Genomic DNA, 17,855 nt, shown 5'->3' with positions numbered 1-17,855 from the left:
ACTTCCTCTAATTCATTCAACAAATGATTATTAAGTGCCTACTCTGTGCTAGAAAATGTCTTTTGTGCCATGAACAGGGTACCCAAAGTCTCTCCCCTCCTGGGGCTGACCTTTTTTTTTTTTTTTAATTTATTTACTTTTTTAACTGAAGGATAATCGTTTTACAGAATTGTGTTGGTTTCTGCCAAACCTCAACATGAATCAGCCACAGGTAAACATATGCCCCCTCCTTCTGAGCCTCCCTCCCCGTCCCACCCCTCTGGGTTGTTACAGCGCCCTGGTCTGAGCTCCCTGAGTCATGCGGCAAATTCCCACTGGCTGTCTATTTTACATATGGTCATGGACACGTGCATGTTTCTCTCTCCAGACCTCCCACCCTCTCCTTCCTCTCTCCTCTGCCCCCCTGGGTCCGTAAGTCTGTTCTGTGTCTCCACAGCCACCCTGAAAATGATTTCATCAGTACCATCTTTCTAGATTCCATATATACGTGCAAGTATATAATATTGGCTTTTCTCTTTCTGACTTACATCACTCTGTATAATAGGCTCTAGGTTTCCACCTATTATTTATTTGTTACTTTGGGTGCAGCAGGTCTCAGTTGCAGCACACAGGATCTCTGATTTTCCTTGCAGCATGAGAAGTCTTATTTGGAACATGTGGGATTAGTTTGCTGACCAGAGAATGAGCCCAGGCCCCCTGCAATGGGAGTGTGGAGTCTTAGCCACTGGACCACCAGGGAAGTCCTTCCTGGTACTGATGTTACTTACGAAAGACAGATAATCAATTAAAATCAATGAAAAATGTGCATGGTGAGTTCAATGGTGATTAAGTATTAAGCAGACATATTAAGTCAGAGAGGTGACTTATCAAACTACAAACAATAGGCAAATGTCATCAACTGTCTCAAAAATATCTTTTAACTGTTGTTTTGTTGCAGTCAGGGTCAGAACAAGGTCTACTTATTCTGTTTGGTCATCATTTCTCTTAGGTCTCTTCTAAACGTCTTTATATCAGATCTCCCTGCTTTAATTTTTCCATGACTTTGACTTGTAATATATACCAGGTCAGCTATTCTGTAGACAAGAGTACTGCTTCCTTACTGTAAGCATTTAACTTGATCTTCTATCCCCACCCGTTTCCTTTAGACTAGAAGTTAGCCATGGAGCTTTCACATATAGGTTATTATTTACATTTTTGGCTAGAACACTTTATAGATGGTGTGAGATCTTCAATAATATGACATCACTTTAGGAGACTTGTACGTGGCTGTCTCACTTTCAGTTCAGTTCAGTTGCTCAGTTGTGTCCGACTCTTTGCGACCCCATGAATCGCAGCACGCCAGGCCTCCCTGTCCATCACCAACTCCCGGAGTTGACTCAAACTCATGCCCATCGAGTTGGTGATGCCATCCAGCCATCTCATCCTCTGTCGCCTCCTTCTCCTTCTGCCCCCAATCCTTCCCAGCATCAGGGTCTTTTCCAATGAATCAACTCTTCGCATGAGGTGGCCAAAGTATTGGAGTTTCAGCTTCAGCATCAGTCCTTCCAATGAACACCCAGGACTGATCTCCTTTAAGATGGACTGGTTGAGCCCAGGTTGGGTGCATGAGACAAGTGCTCGGGCCTGGTGCACTGGGAAGACCCAGAGGGATCGGGTGGAGAGGGAGGTGGGAGGGGGGACTGGGATGGGGAATACATGTAAATCCATGGCTAATTCATTTCAATGTATAACAAAAACTACTGTAATGATGTAAAGTAATTAGCCTCCAACTAATAAAAATTAAAAAAAAAAATTAAAAAAAAAATTAAAAAAAAAAAATTAAAAAAAAAAAAAAAAAAGATGGACTGGTTGGATCTCCTTGCAGTCCAAGGGACTCTCAAGAGTCTTCTCTAACACCACAGTGCAAAAGCATCAATTTTTCGGCGCTCAGCTTTCTTCACAGTCCAACTCTCACATCCATACATGACCACTGGAAAAACCATAGCCTTGACCAGACGGACCTTTGTTGGCAAAGTAATGTATCTGCTTTTTAATATGCTATCTAGGTTGGTCATAACTTTCCTTCCAAGGAGTAAGCGTCTTTTATTCATGGCTGCAATCACCATCTGCAGTGATTCTGGAGCCCCCAAAAATAAAGTCTGACACTGTTTCCACTGTCTCCTCATCTATTTCCCATGAAGTGATGGGACCAGATGCCATGATCTTAGTTTTCTGAATGTTGAGCTTTAAACCAACTTTTTCACTCTCCTCTCTCACTTTCATCAAGAGGTTTTTTAGTTCCTCTTCACTTTCTGCCATAAGGGTGCTGTCATCTGCATATCTGAGGTTGATATTTCTCCCGGAAATCTTGATTCCAGCTTGTGCTTCTTCCAGCCCAGCGTTTCTCATGATGTACTCTGCATATCTCACTTTAGGTGATGCTAAATTAATCAACAAATTCAGACAGGGACTTTCGTGGAGATCCAATGGTTAAGACTCCACAATGGTTAAGACAGCCTGATCCTTTCCCATCAATATTTTATCTAATGAATTTACCATGCTCTAATAACCACTGTCTGAAACAGGTATTATGGTTGGCAAAATGATGATTTTCAACCATTTCCTCTGCATTTATGAGCTAGAGTTCCTCTGTAAAGAACTTTCTCTCATTCACTGGTGTTATTCATTTGCCCTGAAATGGCACTGGTGTTGGAAAAGCAAGATAAACACTTAACCTTTTCCTTTAATTACCAAGTTTTATATTACTGAACTATTTCTTGCTATCTTCAATGTGTCCAGTGAGTTTATGTATTATTTCTTTAGGTATCACTACAAATGACTGCTTTTTATCACTAGTAAGTTTTAATCAAAGGTAGTCATTAGTATTTTTGAAACATAAATTGTCCCATTTTTGGCTCACGGGATCCTCTTTTTGCTTGTTCTTATGTTTTTTTATTTGGAAACTTTTAAACATGTGTAGAAAACAGTATAACAAATTCCTATATACCTATCAGCCTTAATTCTCAACTCAAAAAAAAAGGGAGCAAATAAGGGCACCTGTTCCTTGTTTTCGCTCCTTCATGCTGCAGTAAAGCCTTGTCTGGAAAAAAAATTAACTCAGGGACACTCTGATTTCATCTATGCCTCACTGCTATTAGGCTATTCTGAAACAAATCTCATCACCTCATCACTACATCTGTAAACATTCCAGCACATAGCTCCAAGGAAAAAGTACCTCACCTCTAATTATAACTTCTCCCTTCCCTTCAATCAAACCCTAATAGCCTTTGAGAGGTTTCTAGCTTTCTGGCACATAACAGCTCCAAACCTGGAATCTAAGAAGGTATAGTTCCTTTCAGTGGGGAATGGTATTTAAAGTGAGCAATCTAGGATCTCATTGCCACTGGGTTAACAGCAGCAAGGTATTTCAACCAGCAGAGTTAGGAGATACGCATCTTTGAAAGGGAAAATAGTCATTGTAATCATGGATTCTAATTCCTATAGAGCTACAGATGGTTTTTATTTATCTTATGCTGAAAATCTTTATTCCTAACAATACTAGTTATTATATCCTACTTTAAAATATATAACAGGTTCAAATAATACCAGGATTACTACAGAAAACAAAATTATTGAGCAAAGTTTAAGACTTCTTTGCAGTTTTTTTTATGCTTATAATGTATCCTACTGAGGATACACAGTCAAAATATCATATTCTAAGGTCAATTTGAATAATTCTGTTCTCTGACACCAAACTAATTATATCACTAGTTTGTTTTCAGTTTTTAGGGAGTGCTTTTTTCATAGATCATTTTGATTCTATTATGAAAAAACATCCATATATTTTAAAGTCAAAACAGTAACACAAGGTAAATCAGAAACTGTCCCTCCAAAAAGAGGGGACACATGTAAACATAGAGCTGATGCGCTTGGCTGTATGGCAGAAACACAACATTGTAAAGCAACCGCACGCCAATAAAAATTAATTTTACATTTTTTAAATAAATAAATAAAATAAATTGTGCCTCCATCTCCCTTCTATCATTTTTCCTTCCCTCCCCCAGAGGTCACCATCTTTATTCCCTTTTTATCTTTCCACTGTTTATTTTGGCAAATTTAAAGAGATATTCCATTCTCTTCCTCCCTTCTGATGCAAAAGACTGTTTGATTCTAGGTGTATTTTTATACCCGCTGACAGATTGAATGTGAAGTGTGAAAAAACATGTGAGATATGAGACAAGAATATTTCCCAGGTTTTGGGCCATTTACTGAGATGAGGAAGACCGTGGGAGGAGCAGGCTGGACACATTAAGTTTGAAATGCCTATTAGTTGCCCAAGTAGAGATAAGGACTAGGCAACTGAATAGACAAGTTCAGAGTTCATGGGCAAGGTACAAGCTGGGAATACAGATAACTGGTCATGATTTTCTACTACCACAATCATATCACCTGCACCAGTGATACTTATCTCCGCCTTTCCCATTCTTGGGTCTTTCTTTTTCCTTGCCTACTGCACTGACCAAGACCACCAGTACAATGTTGACAGAAATAGCAATAGCCGGTATTCATATCTTGTTCCTGATCTCAAAGTGAAAGCTATCAAAGTTGTGTCCCTAAGTATTGCATTTGCTATACATTGTTAAGTCCTTAATCCATCTAGAATCCATTCAGTGTATGTTATAATGTAAATGTCCAATTTCACTTTTCTTGTATGGGTAAATAAACATCTCAGAACCAGTTTACTGAATAGTCCCTTCTTTTCCAACTCATCTGCAATGTCACCTGATTATACACACCAAGTTTTCATATACGTGTAGGTCTACTTCTGGACTTTTGATGTTTCATGTGTTGACAATTAGCAGTGCATCCACATCAAGGTCATCATTATTATAGTGGAAAATTTACTCTGTCTCCCTTATTCTTCCTCTTCAAAAAGGGTGCATTTATTCATGGGACATGTTCTGTTTGATGTAAATTTTAGAATCAGTTTGTCAAGCTCTTTGAAAATCCTTTGGGTATTTTGATCACAATGGTGTTGAATCTATATATCAATTCAAGGATCATAAAACCGATTCTTCTTATCCATCTCTTTGTTGAGGTCTTCCTTAATGTCTTTCAGTAAAGCCTAATTTTCTGTATCTATGTCTTGCACAACTTTTATTAATTTCTAGCTCTTTGTAATTTTTTCCCTCTGTATAGAAATATAATTGACTTTTGTATATTTATCTTATATTCAACCACCTTAACTGTCAATAATTCAAACATATCCAAGAGTCTTCTGAGCTTCAACTTCAACAATCACTTGCAAATAATGACTTTTTTTCCTTTCCAGTTCTTACACCTCTCACTTTTTTATTTTCTCACTCACTCTAGCTAAGAGATTGCATAATTAAAAAATGTTAAACAGAAATGATAGAGGCACTAGCGTCTTATTCTTGATTTTAAAATACCTGTTTCCCAAGTGACAATGTTTTCTGTGTATTTTCTGTAGATACTGTTTATCAGATTTTGGAAGTTTCCTTCCACTCACAGTTTAAATGTTTTTCTTTGAATTGGGCTTTTGATTTTATCAAAAGTTAAATTTTAGTTTGAAGGTTCCCAGACCATGTAAGTAATATGAATTTAAACCACAATTCACATGAAATCAGGCCTACTGTTATATGTTCTTAGGGAGACTGTTTACCCTACCAGCCTCAGATCCTGGCCAAGTCAGATTAACTTTCTCAACACCACCCTGGGCCAATAAGCAAAGTTTTGTGGTTCACACTTTCACTGAGGGGCCAGCCCTTCAACCATCCTGCTTTTGCAGGGATGTCGATTACCATGCCCCTCCTCACATAAGACCCGAGTGTCATTTCCTACCCTGACATGGCTGCTATAATCCAATCCAATCTTTAGGTTTTGAGGTATGCACAGACCCTAGGGAATTGACAGGATCCTCCTAGTTTTCAAGTTATTGCTTATTTGGGGCCCTCTTAATTTTCCTTACTTTCTTAGGAGTCAGCTATGTATTTTAAGGTGGCATTTCTCAAGAGGCACATGAAAAGATGTTCAACATCTCTAATTATTGGGGCTTTCCTGGTTGCTCAGATGGTTAAAAAAAAAAAAAAAAAAAAATCCACCTTCAATGCAGGAGATCCAGGTTCCATCCCTGGGTTGGGAAGATCCCCTGGAGAAGGGAGTGGCTACCCACTCCAGTATTCTTGCTTGGAGAATTCCATGGACAGAGGAGCCTGGCGGGCTACAGTCCATGGGGTCACAAAGAGTCCGACAAGATATCACTTCACACCAGACAGAAAGTCTATCATCAAAAAATCCACAAACAATAAATGCTGATGGGTATGGAGAGAAGGGAACCCTTCTACACTGTTGGTTGGAATGTAAATTAATACAGTCACTATAGAGAAACTAAGAATAGAGCTACCGTGTGACCCTGCAATCCCACTCCTGGGCATATATCTGGAGAAGAACATGATCTGAAAGGATACACGCACCCCAGTATTCACTGCAGCTCTGTAAGCCAGACAGAGAAATATCCTAAGACATCCCTTATATGTGTAATCTAAAAAGAAATGATACAAATGAACTTAAAACAGAGACCCACAGACTTAGACAACAAACTTATGGCTGCCAGGGTCAGGGAGGGGATGGGGACAATGGGGGAAAGGGATAATTGGGGGTTTGGGATGGATACGTACACACTGCCATATTTAAAACAGACACCCAACAAGGACCTACTGAAGAGCACATGGAACTCTGCTCAGTGCTATGCGGCAGTGGGGACGGGTGGGGAGTTTGGGGGACAATGGTACATGTATACGCATGGCCGAGTCCCTTCGCTGTTGGCCTGAAACTTATCACAACGTTGTTTGTTCATCAGCTTTGCTGCTGCTGCTTAGTCCCTTCAGTCGTGTCCAACTCTGTGCGACCCTAAGGACGGCACACTGCCAGGTTCCTCTGTCCATGGGATTCTCTAGGCACGAGCACCAGAGTGGACTGCCATGCCCTCCTCCAAGGGATCTTCCTGACCCAGGGATGGAAACCAGGTCTGCGGCACTGCAGACAGATTCTTTACCGTTGAGCCACCAGGGAAGCCCCTAATCAGCTGTATACAGCAATACAAAATAAAGTTTAAAGTGGCACTTCTTGTATTTTAGCTTCTATTTCCAAGTATTTTCTTGGACGAGGGCTTTGAGGTTATCCAATCTATCATAATTAAGGAAACAGAGGCATCTGAAGATTTTAAATCCGATTGGCATCATGAAGGTTACTCATATACTCAACAAGACCAGTTTCAGAAAACTGGTGAGGGGAGAATGCAAACCACTGGGTTCAAGAGTTAAGTGTGAGATCAATTTCAAAACTTACTACAAAGCTACAATACGCAAGTGCAGTACTGGCATAACGATAGACATACAGATCCATGGAACAGAATGAAACTCCAGAAATAAACTGCTACATTTATGGTCAATGGATTTGCAACAAGGGTGCCAAAATAATTCAGTGGGGAAAAAAATAATCTTTTTAGCAAATAATTCTGGGGCAACTGGATATACACATGCAAAAGAATGAAACTGACCTCGACCTCAAACCACAGGCAAGAATAAATTAAAAAAGGATTACAAACCTAAATATAAGAGCAAAAACTACAAAACTCTTAGAAGAATGAATACATGTAAATCTTTGTGACCTTGGATTAGGCAATAGATTCTTAGATATGGCACCTAAAGCAACCAAAGAAAAAAATGGAAAATTGGAATGCATCAAAATTGAACGTTTGTGTTTCAAAGGATACTATAGACAAAATAAAACACAACTGATAGGAGAAAATATTTACAAATCATGTATCTGGTAAGAGACCTGAATCCAGAATATATAAAGAACTCTTACAACTCAATAATAAAAAAGATGAACTGATTTTAAACCGAGTAAAGGATCTTAAAAATATTTCTCCAAAGAAGATATATACAAAACCCCAGAGCGAGGTTCTACCTACCCGAGGCCGCTGGTGTGCGGAAACCCGGGGGGAAGCCACTGTCACCATGTCTGACCAGGGAGAAAAACCTTTAACCGAGGACTTGGGGGATAAGAAGGAAGGAGAATATATTAAACTCAAAGTCATTGGACAGGATAGCAGTGAGATTCACTTCAAAGTGAAAATGACGACACACCTCAAGAAACTCAAAGAATCATACTGTCAAAGACAGGGAGTTCCCATGAATTCACTCAGGTTTCTCTTTGAAGGTCAGAGAATTGCTGATAATCACACTCCAAAAGAACTGGGAATGGAGGAAGAAGATGTGATTGAAGTTTATCAGGAACAAACAGGGGGTCATTCAATGGTTTAGATATTCTTTTTTTTTTTTCTTTCCCCTTAATCCTTTTTTATTTTTAAAAATAGTTCTTTTGTAATGTGGTGTTCAAAACAGAATTGAAAACTGGCATCCCATCTCTTTAAAACATCTGGTAATTTGAATTCTAGTGCCCATTATTCATTATTGTTTCTTTTCATTGTGCTGATTTTTGGTGATCAAACCTCAGCCCCCTTCATATCACTCTCTCCTTTTTAAAAATTACACGTGTGCATAGAGAGCCCACCTTTTCCAGGACTGTGCATTTGCAGGCTTGTGATAAATAAGATCAACTAATGCAAGTGTTCCTAATGATTTTCCAATTGGCCCTGAAGTTCTAGCATGTGATTGCTTCACTCCTCGACTATGACTTTCAGTGGGAGATGGAAGTTTTTGGAAAACAGAACTGTGGAAAAATGACCTTTCCTTAACTTGAAGCTACTTTTAAAATCTGAGGGTCTGGACCAAAAGAAGAGGAATATCCAGTTGGAGTCAAAATGACAGAGAATAATGACTAACTCCAAAGATGGCTTCACTGAAGAGAAAGCATTTTAAGATGAAAGAAAAGTCTTGTCAGAAGATCCCAGAAAAGATCTAATTTTCATTAGCAGTTAAAGTTATTCATGCAGAGTGTATACAACAGAACACTGCTCTTTTTGACTTTATTTGTACTTTTTGGCCTGGGATATGGGTTTTAAATGGACAGTGTCTGTACCAGCTTCATTAAAATAAACAAAATATTTGTAAAAACTGTAAAAACAAAAAAAAAAGAAGATATATACAAAGAGACAATAAACACATGAAAATATGCTCACTAATTACTATGAAAACACAAATCAAAACCACAATGAGATACCACTTCACATCTACTAGATGGCAAAAATCAAAAAGACAGACTATAAGAGTTTTGGGCCAGGAAGTGGAGAAATTGGAATCCCCATACATTGTTGGTATGAATGTGAAATGGTACAGCTGTTTTGGAAAACAGTTTGGCACAGTTATCATGTGACTCCAATAATTTCACTCCTAGGTATATACCCAAGACAACCGGAACATACATTTACACAGAAACTTGCACACCCATGTTCAGGTAAAGATCTTTCATAAGAGCCAAAAAGTGGAAACAGGTCAAATGTCCAGTGATAAATGGATAAACAAATTGTGACATATATCCGTATAAATACTGTAGTCATAAAAAGGAATGAAGTACTGAGACATGCTATAAAATATATGAACTCTTAAAACATTATGCTAAGTGAAAGACATTGTATGACTTTATTTACATAAAATATCTAGAATAGGCAAATCCATAGAGACAGAAAGTAGATTAGTGGCTGCCAGGGGCTGGAGGAAGAGAGGAGGATGAGGGGCTGCTAATGATTATGAGATTTACTTGCGAGGTGATGAAAATATTCTGGAATTAATGGCGATGGCTGTGTAACCTTGTGAATATACTAAAAACCACTGAATTTTATGCTTTAAAATAGTGAATTTTTTGGTATGTGATTTATCTCTCAATAAAAAAAGAAATGTTAATGAAGTAAAATGCTAGCTACTATTATTGTTATGAGTAATAATTCATCTGTCATCTCTGATCCAAGACTTTCATCTTCTACCAACCATGAAACTGCCGCAGGCTAGTCTGTTGGTGTGCAAGAAGGTAAAAGTCTCAGACACTCACATCACAGTTCTCAACAAGGCAGGCATTAATGTTAAAAATCAGACATTTCTTTTTAAAATCCTACTTCTTTAGCTCAAGTGTTTCCTCTGCTAGGAGGCTAGTCTCTGTTTGTACACTGAAAGAAACCACTGTGGGGAAGGCTGTTGCTTTCTAGTGAAGTGAGCAAGGACCAAAGGTGCCCTATACCACAGTGTGGGTCAGCATGGCCAAGCAAGCCCCCGGGGCCTGGCCGTGAAACAGGATCCACTGCAGAAAGGAGGCAGAGCCGCTCAGCGCCTTGCCTGCCCCAGACCACCGCACCAACTACTGCAGGGCTCCTGCCTTCATCTCACTGCCAAGTAACGGGTTACACCAGCCTGCCAAGGGGAAGGGGAATCAGTCCCAATCCTCCCTTCTCTCAGATGCCAAGCATCCCCCAACACATCCACTTTGACTCAACAAGATTTAACTCACTGGGTCAAAATGAATTCACTCTCTGTGCTCCAATACCATTTTCTTCACTCTTTGTCAGATAAAAGTCTAATAGGTCCATCTCTTTTTATGTGAGTTACTGACACATCTTATCAATTATGTGGTTCGGTACTTGCAGGCAGTGGATATGGACTCAACTCCTGGCTGACCACTCCCTGAATCCATGTACTTGGCTAAGGAGGACCTCATAGAACCGCATCTGCCTCATCTTCAAGATGGGGATACCACCCATCATGCAGAGCTATTATGAGAATTTAATAAAACCACACTAATTAAGGATTTAGCCTAGTTCCTGGAGCATATCTGAGGATTAAAATATAACAGTGTAAAAGGAATAAAGTACGACTTGGGCAGAGAAGACTGAGCTTAGCTAATTGGCAAGCGGCACGAGACCAGGACATTTTTGAAAGATGTGTGACATGCAGCAGGGACTCCACAAAAGTCAGTTTCTCTCATGCTTCATGTAAGACTGAGTTTGAGCACGCTTTATTTTTCAGCATGCTGAGAGTGCCCCGGGCACATTATTTTGCATAATGTGAAAATTTTTTAATGCTCCAAAAAAAAAAAAAAAAAAAGCCAGGGGATGCCTCAAATCAGGAGATTACGCCTTCATTCTCTTTTCATCAGTAGTTCAAATGTACTTATTACAAATTTTAAATATTTATGTTGTTCTATAATTATTTCAGGTGCGGTGGTCTAGTCTCCCCAAATAGACAGGAAGATTCCTGGGGTCAAATATGGCTGTTTATATTCTACTCTCTGAACACACAGCTACTGACTGAACTGGTTCATTTCAAAGTGAAATGAGCATAGTTTTTTGACTGATACCCCACGGCTCCCTATGATCAAAGAATTAGCAACTGAACCCTCATAAGGCCCCCTTCCCAAAGGGAAGCGGCCTTAATGCAGCCCTCCATTCCAAGCAATAAGGAGGGTGGCCACCCACCCAGGTCTACACGGATGGCTGGGTGCAGGATGCTTCACGCTAAAACTGGGAAAGCCCAGGGCCAACTGTTAGCTGACTGTGAGTTGGTCAGCCTAGTCACCAACTAGTGACTGCCTGCATATTCGTAGCTCTAAAATACCCTTTAAAACTGGTAAAATTCTTACTGGCAGGTTTAGGTCATATGGAGGAAGCCAAAGAAAATGAGAGGCAACCATGCACAGAGTGAGGCATACCTCAGAGATATCCAGCGGGAGATTGCCAACGTACACTTCTGTCTCTCTTTTCTTGAATTCTAAAATAGCAAAAAAGAAAAAAAAAAAGGCAGGTGTAAGGTTGAAGGAGTTAGAGAAGTTAGAACATGTGCTAAATGACGCATTTTTCTCAATGTTAAAACATACACACACATTCCCCCTCAAACATTACTCCTCCATGAACAAAAAATAGTTAAATAGCATTCAACGGGTCAGCAAACACTTGCCAGTATTATGGGAGTGGTTCCGAGTTAAGCACTGGCCTTGGACATCACTGAATTCAAGGCAGGGGTGCAATCTCTGGGGCAGAAGAGGCAGGGAGGACAACGAGTCGTTAGCACACCAGGAATCCAGTGCTTTCAATGGGGTATTAGTGAAGCTTCAAAGTTAACAGTCAACTGAAGGAGGTGAGGAAGGGGATTAATGCAGGAGGGAGGTGGAAGAGAATCCAGGCAGAGGGCATAACACATGCAAAGGCATGGACACAGGAAAGGGCCCGGCTTGTTTGGGAGTTTGCATGGAGTGGGGAATAGCTAGACCAAACGCTGCATGTGGGTGAGCAGAAAAAGCAGGGGCAAGAAGGGCAGGCCAGGCCAACTGCTAAAATCACTGACTGCTGCCCACAGCTCTCAGGGGAACCCGCTGGCTGTGAGAGGAGGGGAAGGGTTTAATCAGAGAGCTGGTATCAACACATCTATGTTTTAGAGCGGTGCCACTTTGGAGATGGTGGAGAGTGAAATGGAAAGAGGCAAGGATTAGAGTAGGGGGTGAGAAGCAGCCGACGCAACAGTGACTGTGGGTCTGTGTGCACGGTGGGTGGCAGGGGGACACATCCACCATGTGAAAAGAAATGTGGGGGCTGACTAGAGCAAGGACAGATGAGGTGGATGCCAGGTTTCATGCTTGAACAGAAATTGAGTAGATTAACTGGGATCCAGGTTACAGTCTGAGGGTCCCAGCACCAAACACCACCCCCCAGGCTAACTCACTTGGAGATTTCTGCTCTTCCAACACGCCATTCTCCCCAAATACTTTTGCAGAGGGTCGGAAGTCACTGCTGCTCCAGGACCTGTCAAATGCAGGACTTAGCACTGCACCTCCCAAGGCCAAACTCCAGGGAAAGGAGTTTGGGCATAACAAGCAGGGCCTTGCATAAGCCTCCATACTCTTCCTAACAGAGGGATTCCCGTCCTCCTTCCAGACTCAGGTTCCAAGCCAGGAAGCCCTCCACTGGACTTTTTTAATCCTTAATAGTTAAAGCAGATTCCCCAGTGGCTCAGCAGTAAAGAATCCACCTGCAACGCAGGAGACACAGGAGATGCAGGTTCGAGCCCTGAGTCGGGAACATCTCCTAGTAAAGGAAATGGCAACCCACTCCAGTATCCTTGCCTGAAAAATCCCCATGGACAGAGGAGTCTGGCTGGCTACAGTCTGTGAGGTTGCGAAGAGTTGGACAGAACTGAAGTGACTGAGCATAAGCATGAAGGTCAAAATCAACAGACAAGAAATGCTGAGGTTGACTCCTAAACTCTGGGCAGGACAAGGCAGGTGGAAGAGGAAGAGAAGGCTGCGGGGTGGAAGAAGGCCTGTTTATCAGCAAAAGGAAGCAACTTACATGCTGCAGTTTCTTTCCAACCGGATCTCCTGCAAAGCCAATCAGCCACAGTTTTAGAGGAATGCCAGATCAGTCACCACCACATTGCCGAATAGGTACTGTGGCAGGCAGAATAATGTCCCCGCCCCCAGCAAAGTGGTCCACATCCTAATCCCCAGGACCTGTTAAGGGTTCTGGTGACCAATTCTAATGTAAGGGGAGCAGTTTTCCCACACCATCAAGTGATGCTCCAGACACCAGCTGGGTGGCCTAAAATTCAACTCGATTCTGACACTATCTTCCCAGAGATAGCATCAATTTCACAGATTAAGGGATCAGTACCACAGGACTGCCAACCTCCCTCCCCACTCCTTCAGATGTCGGTCGCCTGCAAACCCAGATGGTCACCTGTGCTTCTGACTGACCAGTTATAGACCAGAGGTTCCCACAACCTCTTCTTGGGTTCCATCAATTTGCTAGAGTGGCTTACATCTCAGAGAAACATCTTCCTTACTAGATTACCATTTATTTTAAAAGGATATAACTCAGGAGTAGCAGATGGAAGAGATACACAGGGCAAGGTATAGGGAAAGAGCAGAGTTTCCATGCTCTCCAGGTGCGCCACTGTCCCGAAATCACTACAGCAGCAGTCCCTAACCTTTTTGGCACCAGAGACCAGTTTCACGGAAGACAATTTTTCCATGGACGGGAGGGTGGGGGTGGTTTAAGGATGATTCAAGCACACTACACTTATTGTGCACTTAATTTCTATTATTACATCAGCTCCACCTCAGATCATCAGGCATTAGATCCTGGAGGTTGGGGATCCCCGTTCTATTGTGTTCACCAACCCAGAAGCTCTCAGAGTCCATACTTTGGGGTTTTTATGAAGGACTCTTGGCAGAGGCATGACTGATTAGCCCTTCTTCTATCCCCAGAGGTGGGGGGCGGTGGGGGAGATGAATGTAAACTCTGACCCTCTAACCAGTCAGCCCCCATCCTTAGGTTACCTGGTGCTTGCTAAGGTCACCTCAACATGACAAAAGACACCTTCCCATCTTGCTTCATTTAGGAAATTCCAAGGATTTTAGAAGCTCAGTGACAGAAACCAGATGAAGATCAAATATATATTTACTATGAATCACTATATCACACCTATGAATATGTTTAATTACATGGCAAGGGAGAAATAAAGCTGCAGATGGAATTGAAGTCGCTAATCGGCCGACCTCAAAATACAGGCATTATCTGTAAGGGCCTAATGTAATCACGGGAATCCTTAAAAGTCGAATAGGGAGGCAGAGAAGACAGTCATATAAACAGACATGACAAGAAAAGCAAGACTAAAGCAATGCAATATGAGAACCAAAGTACTATTGCTGGCTATGAAGGCAAAGGAAGAGGGCCATGAACCAGAGAAAACAGGTGGCCTCTAGAAGCTAAAAAAGGCAAGAAAAAACAGATTCTCCTCGGAGGCTTCCAGAAAGAATACAGCCCTCTTGACACCTTGATTTTAGCCCAGTGACACGTGTCAGGCTTCTGACGAACAGAATTGTAGGTTGTGTTGTTTAACCCACTAAACAAGTGGTAATTTGTTATGACAGCAAATAGAAAATACAGGTACTAGGAGCAACTTTAAAACCACAGCTGCCTCTGCACAGTGGCCACCTGCGGAGTTAAAACAGATGCAGCTGAGTGCAGCCCAGAGACCTTGGGCTTGTCTTACCTGTCAAATGGGAATCACAACACCTATGCCAGCACATGAAAAGATGCTCCACCTCACTAATTACTAGAGAAATGCAAATCAAAACTACAATGAGGTACCATCTCACACCAGTCAGAATGGCCATCATCAAAAAGTCTACAAATAACCGGGACTTCCCTGGTGGTCCAGTGGTTAAGAATCCACCTGTCAATGCAGGAGACACAGGTTTGATCCCTGGTCCAGGAAGATCCCACATGCCATGGGGCAACTAAGCTTGTGAGCCACGACAACAGAAGAAGCCACTGCAATGCAGCCCATGCACCACAACTGGAGACGAGCTCCCATTCACTGCAACTAGAAAAAGTCCACTATGCCCAGCAACGAAGACCCAGTGCAGTCAAAAATAAAAATAAATGAATAAAATTTTAAGTCTGCAAATAACAAATTCTGGAGAGGGTATGGTGAAAAGGAAACCCTCCTACACTGGTGGAAATGTAAGTTGGTATAGACACTGTGGAAAACAATACGAAGAAAACTAAAAATATAATCAGAAAACTTAAAATATAATTACCATATAATCCAGAAATGCTACTTCAGGGCATCTATCTAGACAAAACTATAATTCAAAAAGACACAGGTACCCTTATGTTCATAGCAGCACTATTCACAATAGCCAAGACATGGAAACATCCTAAATTTCCACAGACAGATGAACAGATAAAAAAGATGAGGTACATATATATATACACACTGGAGTACTACTTAGCCACTAAAAGGAACAAAGTAATGCCATTTGCAACAACATGGCTACAACTGGAGAGTATCACATTAAGTGAAGGAAGCAGAAGGAGAATGACAAATACCATAGGGTATCACTAATATGCAGAATCTAAAACATGACACAAATGAACCTATCTATGGAACAGAAACAGAATCATGGACATAGGAAGGTAGGGGTTAGCAAATGTAAGCTTTTATACATAGAATGGATAATCGACAGGGTTGAACTGTATAGCACAGGGAACTACACTCAATAAATAAACTATAATGGAAAAGAATATTTCAAAAAAGAATGTACATATGTATAACTGAACCACTTTGTTGTATAGCAGTAATTAACACAACATTGTAAATCAGCTATAAAATAAACAAACACCAATGCCATAGATCACAAGGGTGAAGTGAGATAAAGCACTTAAAGCGCTTGCCACGAATTAAGAGCTCAATAAATGGCAACCACTGTGCTTATTTTTATAGATTTCATTGGCACTTTTCTATCATGCTTCAGAGTAATACTGTCCCATTTTACTGATGGGAAGGTCAAAGCAAAAGGGCATCAGATGATTTGATTAAGGTTATAAGATAACTGAGGTAATTCAGGTCTGTGACCTCAAAGTCTTGGTTTTTTCAAAATCATTCTGAAGGAATTTTTTTCTTTACTTCAGGAGAAACAAAAACTAAAACTTTAAATTTTAAAAGAAGGTAGTAACTCTGCTTTAAATTGTTTCCAGCTGTAGAAAGAAACTGCTCTAGTAGCAACTAAATTTAAATTGAGCTAACAGTGATTAAGATAATTCAAAGGCTGAATGAAGTATTGATGAATAAAACAGAAAGGTTTGTGGGCAGAATCAGGCTACAGGTGTTACTCCCAAATTCCTGGTAATCCCTGGAAGTCTATGGGCTTCTAGAACTGAGCAGGCAACAACACTCCTAAGCAAGGGCCCCGCATAAATCTTTCAAGGATGCTTTTAAGGGCCTGCCAGGTACTATGCTAACTAAACGGCTAATGCACAGTCTCATTTAATCCTCACGGAAATTCTCAGAACTTGTTATTATCACCCCACTGTACAAACGAAGTCCTGGAGGCTCGGAGGCGTAACCAGGTAGTCTGAGAGTCCATTCAGTCTCCACGGTTTGTAGCGGAATTCGAACATACTGCATTAGCCTCAGCAGCACTTTCAGATTTTTAAGCTAAAAAGTTTTTAAACTACTTCGAAAGGGAGGAAGATGGCAGAGGCGTCTTTTCACGTAAAGTGCCCCGCAGTACTGCACAAAGTGATCCCCATCTGCAAGAACTCAGTCTCTGCGGTCCACTCCCAGCCGCCAACCCCACTAAAAATTAGCTTTGCCCCCAGGCCTGAGCAAGCGACAACGTCCGAGGGGGAATATTCGCCCCCCCACCCTGGAGTAAAAATGAGGGGTGCAGTTTCCACAAGTGCCTCCCGACGTCCGCTACTCCCCGTCCGGCAGCCCCGGGCCGGGAACCAACAAACCATACCTCTCCCGGGCCAGGTTCGTCCAGCCAGCAGCCCAGACGCCAAGCCTTCGCGCCTCCTCTCTAGAAACTCCGCCTCCTCCGACGCCAGCGGGGCGCGGGGCGGGGCCACCCTCCGCAGCCAATCCCCGACCGCGGCTGCAGCCCGATGGGGCGGGAACGGCTGGGTGCTCTCGGCGCCGAGCCAGCCGTTTTACCGGGTACCGTAGCTGCACCGGCTCCTGGGCCAGTGCCCGCGGCCTCTTCCCCCGCTTTTAGTAGGCACTCTCCCACACACATCCCCAAAATATGCTTGCAGAGAGAGTGGAGCGAGTGACCGCGACGCACCTCTTTTGGAAGTGGAAGAGCTCCCATCCTGGGTTGGAGAGGTGCACGTGGCGCACTCGGGCTGAGTTTGAAGACAGCGCCTGGTAGTGATGGGGAGCTGCTTGTGCAAAAAGTGGGAGGCCCTAACCACGCGGGCACAACCAGTCAGCACGTAAAGCTGCTGCTACCTTCCCCTGAACATGCACCCCCAGACCCGCCTCTACAGAGGCGCTGACCCCGGCGCCCCCGGATCTGGGCGGGAGGTGGCGCGCGGGGAGGCGCCAGCCTAGGAGGGG

General features: G+C 42.1%; 2 protein-coding genes across 4 annotated transcripts in view; one reads left to right on the top strand and one right to left on the bottom strand.

Annotated features, from left to right (window-relative positions):
* Window positions 1-17,839, bottom strand: part of TDRD10 (tudor domain containing 10) — a 54,064-nt gene extending 36,225 nt beyond the window's left edge. The window contains exons 1-4 of one of the 3 annotated variants that reach the window (XM_070467420.1): window positions 17,581-17,839; window positions 13,295-13,323; window positions 12,669-12,748; window positions 11,662-11,720 (exon numbers count right to left, since the gene is read on the bottom strand). In XM_070467420.1, the coding sequence (XP_070323521.1) occupies window positions 11,662-11,720; window positions 12,669-12,748; window positions 13,295-13,323; window positions 17,581-17,607 (195 nt within the window). In that variant the 5' untranslated portion in view covers window positions 17,608-17,839. Of the gene's footprint in view, window positions 1-11,661; window positions 11,721-12,668; window positions 12,749-13,294; window positions 13,324-17,256; window positions 17,317-17,580 lie in introns of those variants that run through there. The other 2 variants (XM_070467421.1, XM_020887396.2) reach the window with 2 other exon arrangements.
* LOC110135729 (small ubiquitin like modifier 1) lies at window positions 8,022-9,103 on the top strand. Its single transcript, XM_070467139.1, has one exon. It carries the CDS (start codon window positions 8,022-8,024, stop codon window positions 8,325-8,327), a length of 306 nt encoding a protein of 101 aa, XP_070323240.1. The 3' UTR covers window positions 8,328-9,103.
* Window positions 17,840-17,855: the final 16 nt, after the last annotated feature.

Source organism: Odocoileus virginianus, chromosome 5 (assembly GCF_023699985.2).
Source record: "Odocoileus virginianus isolate 20LAN1187 ecotype Illinois chromosome 5, Ovbor_1.2, whole genome shotgun sequence".
NCBI classification, from domain to species: domain Eukaryota; kingdom Metazoa; phylum Chordata; class Mammalia; order Artiodactyla; family Cervidae; genus Odocoileus; species Odocoileus virginianus.
Note: the sequence above shows the minus strand (reverse complement) of the source record. Positions and strands in the feature narration are given on the sequence as shown.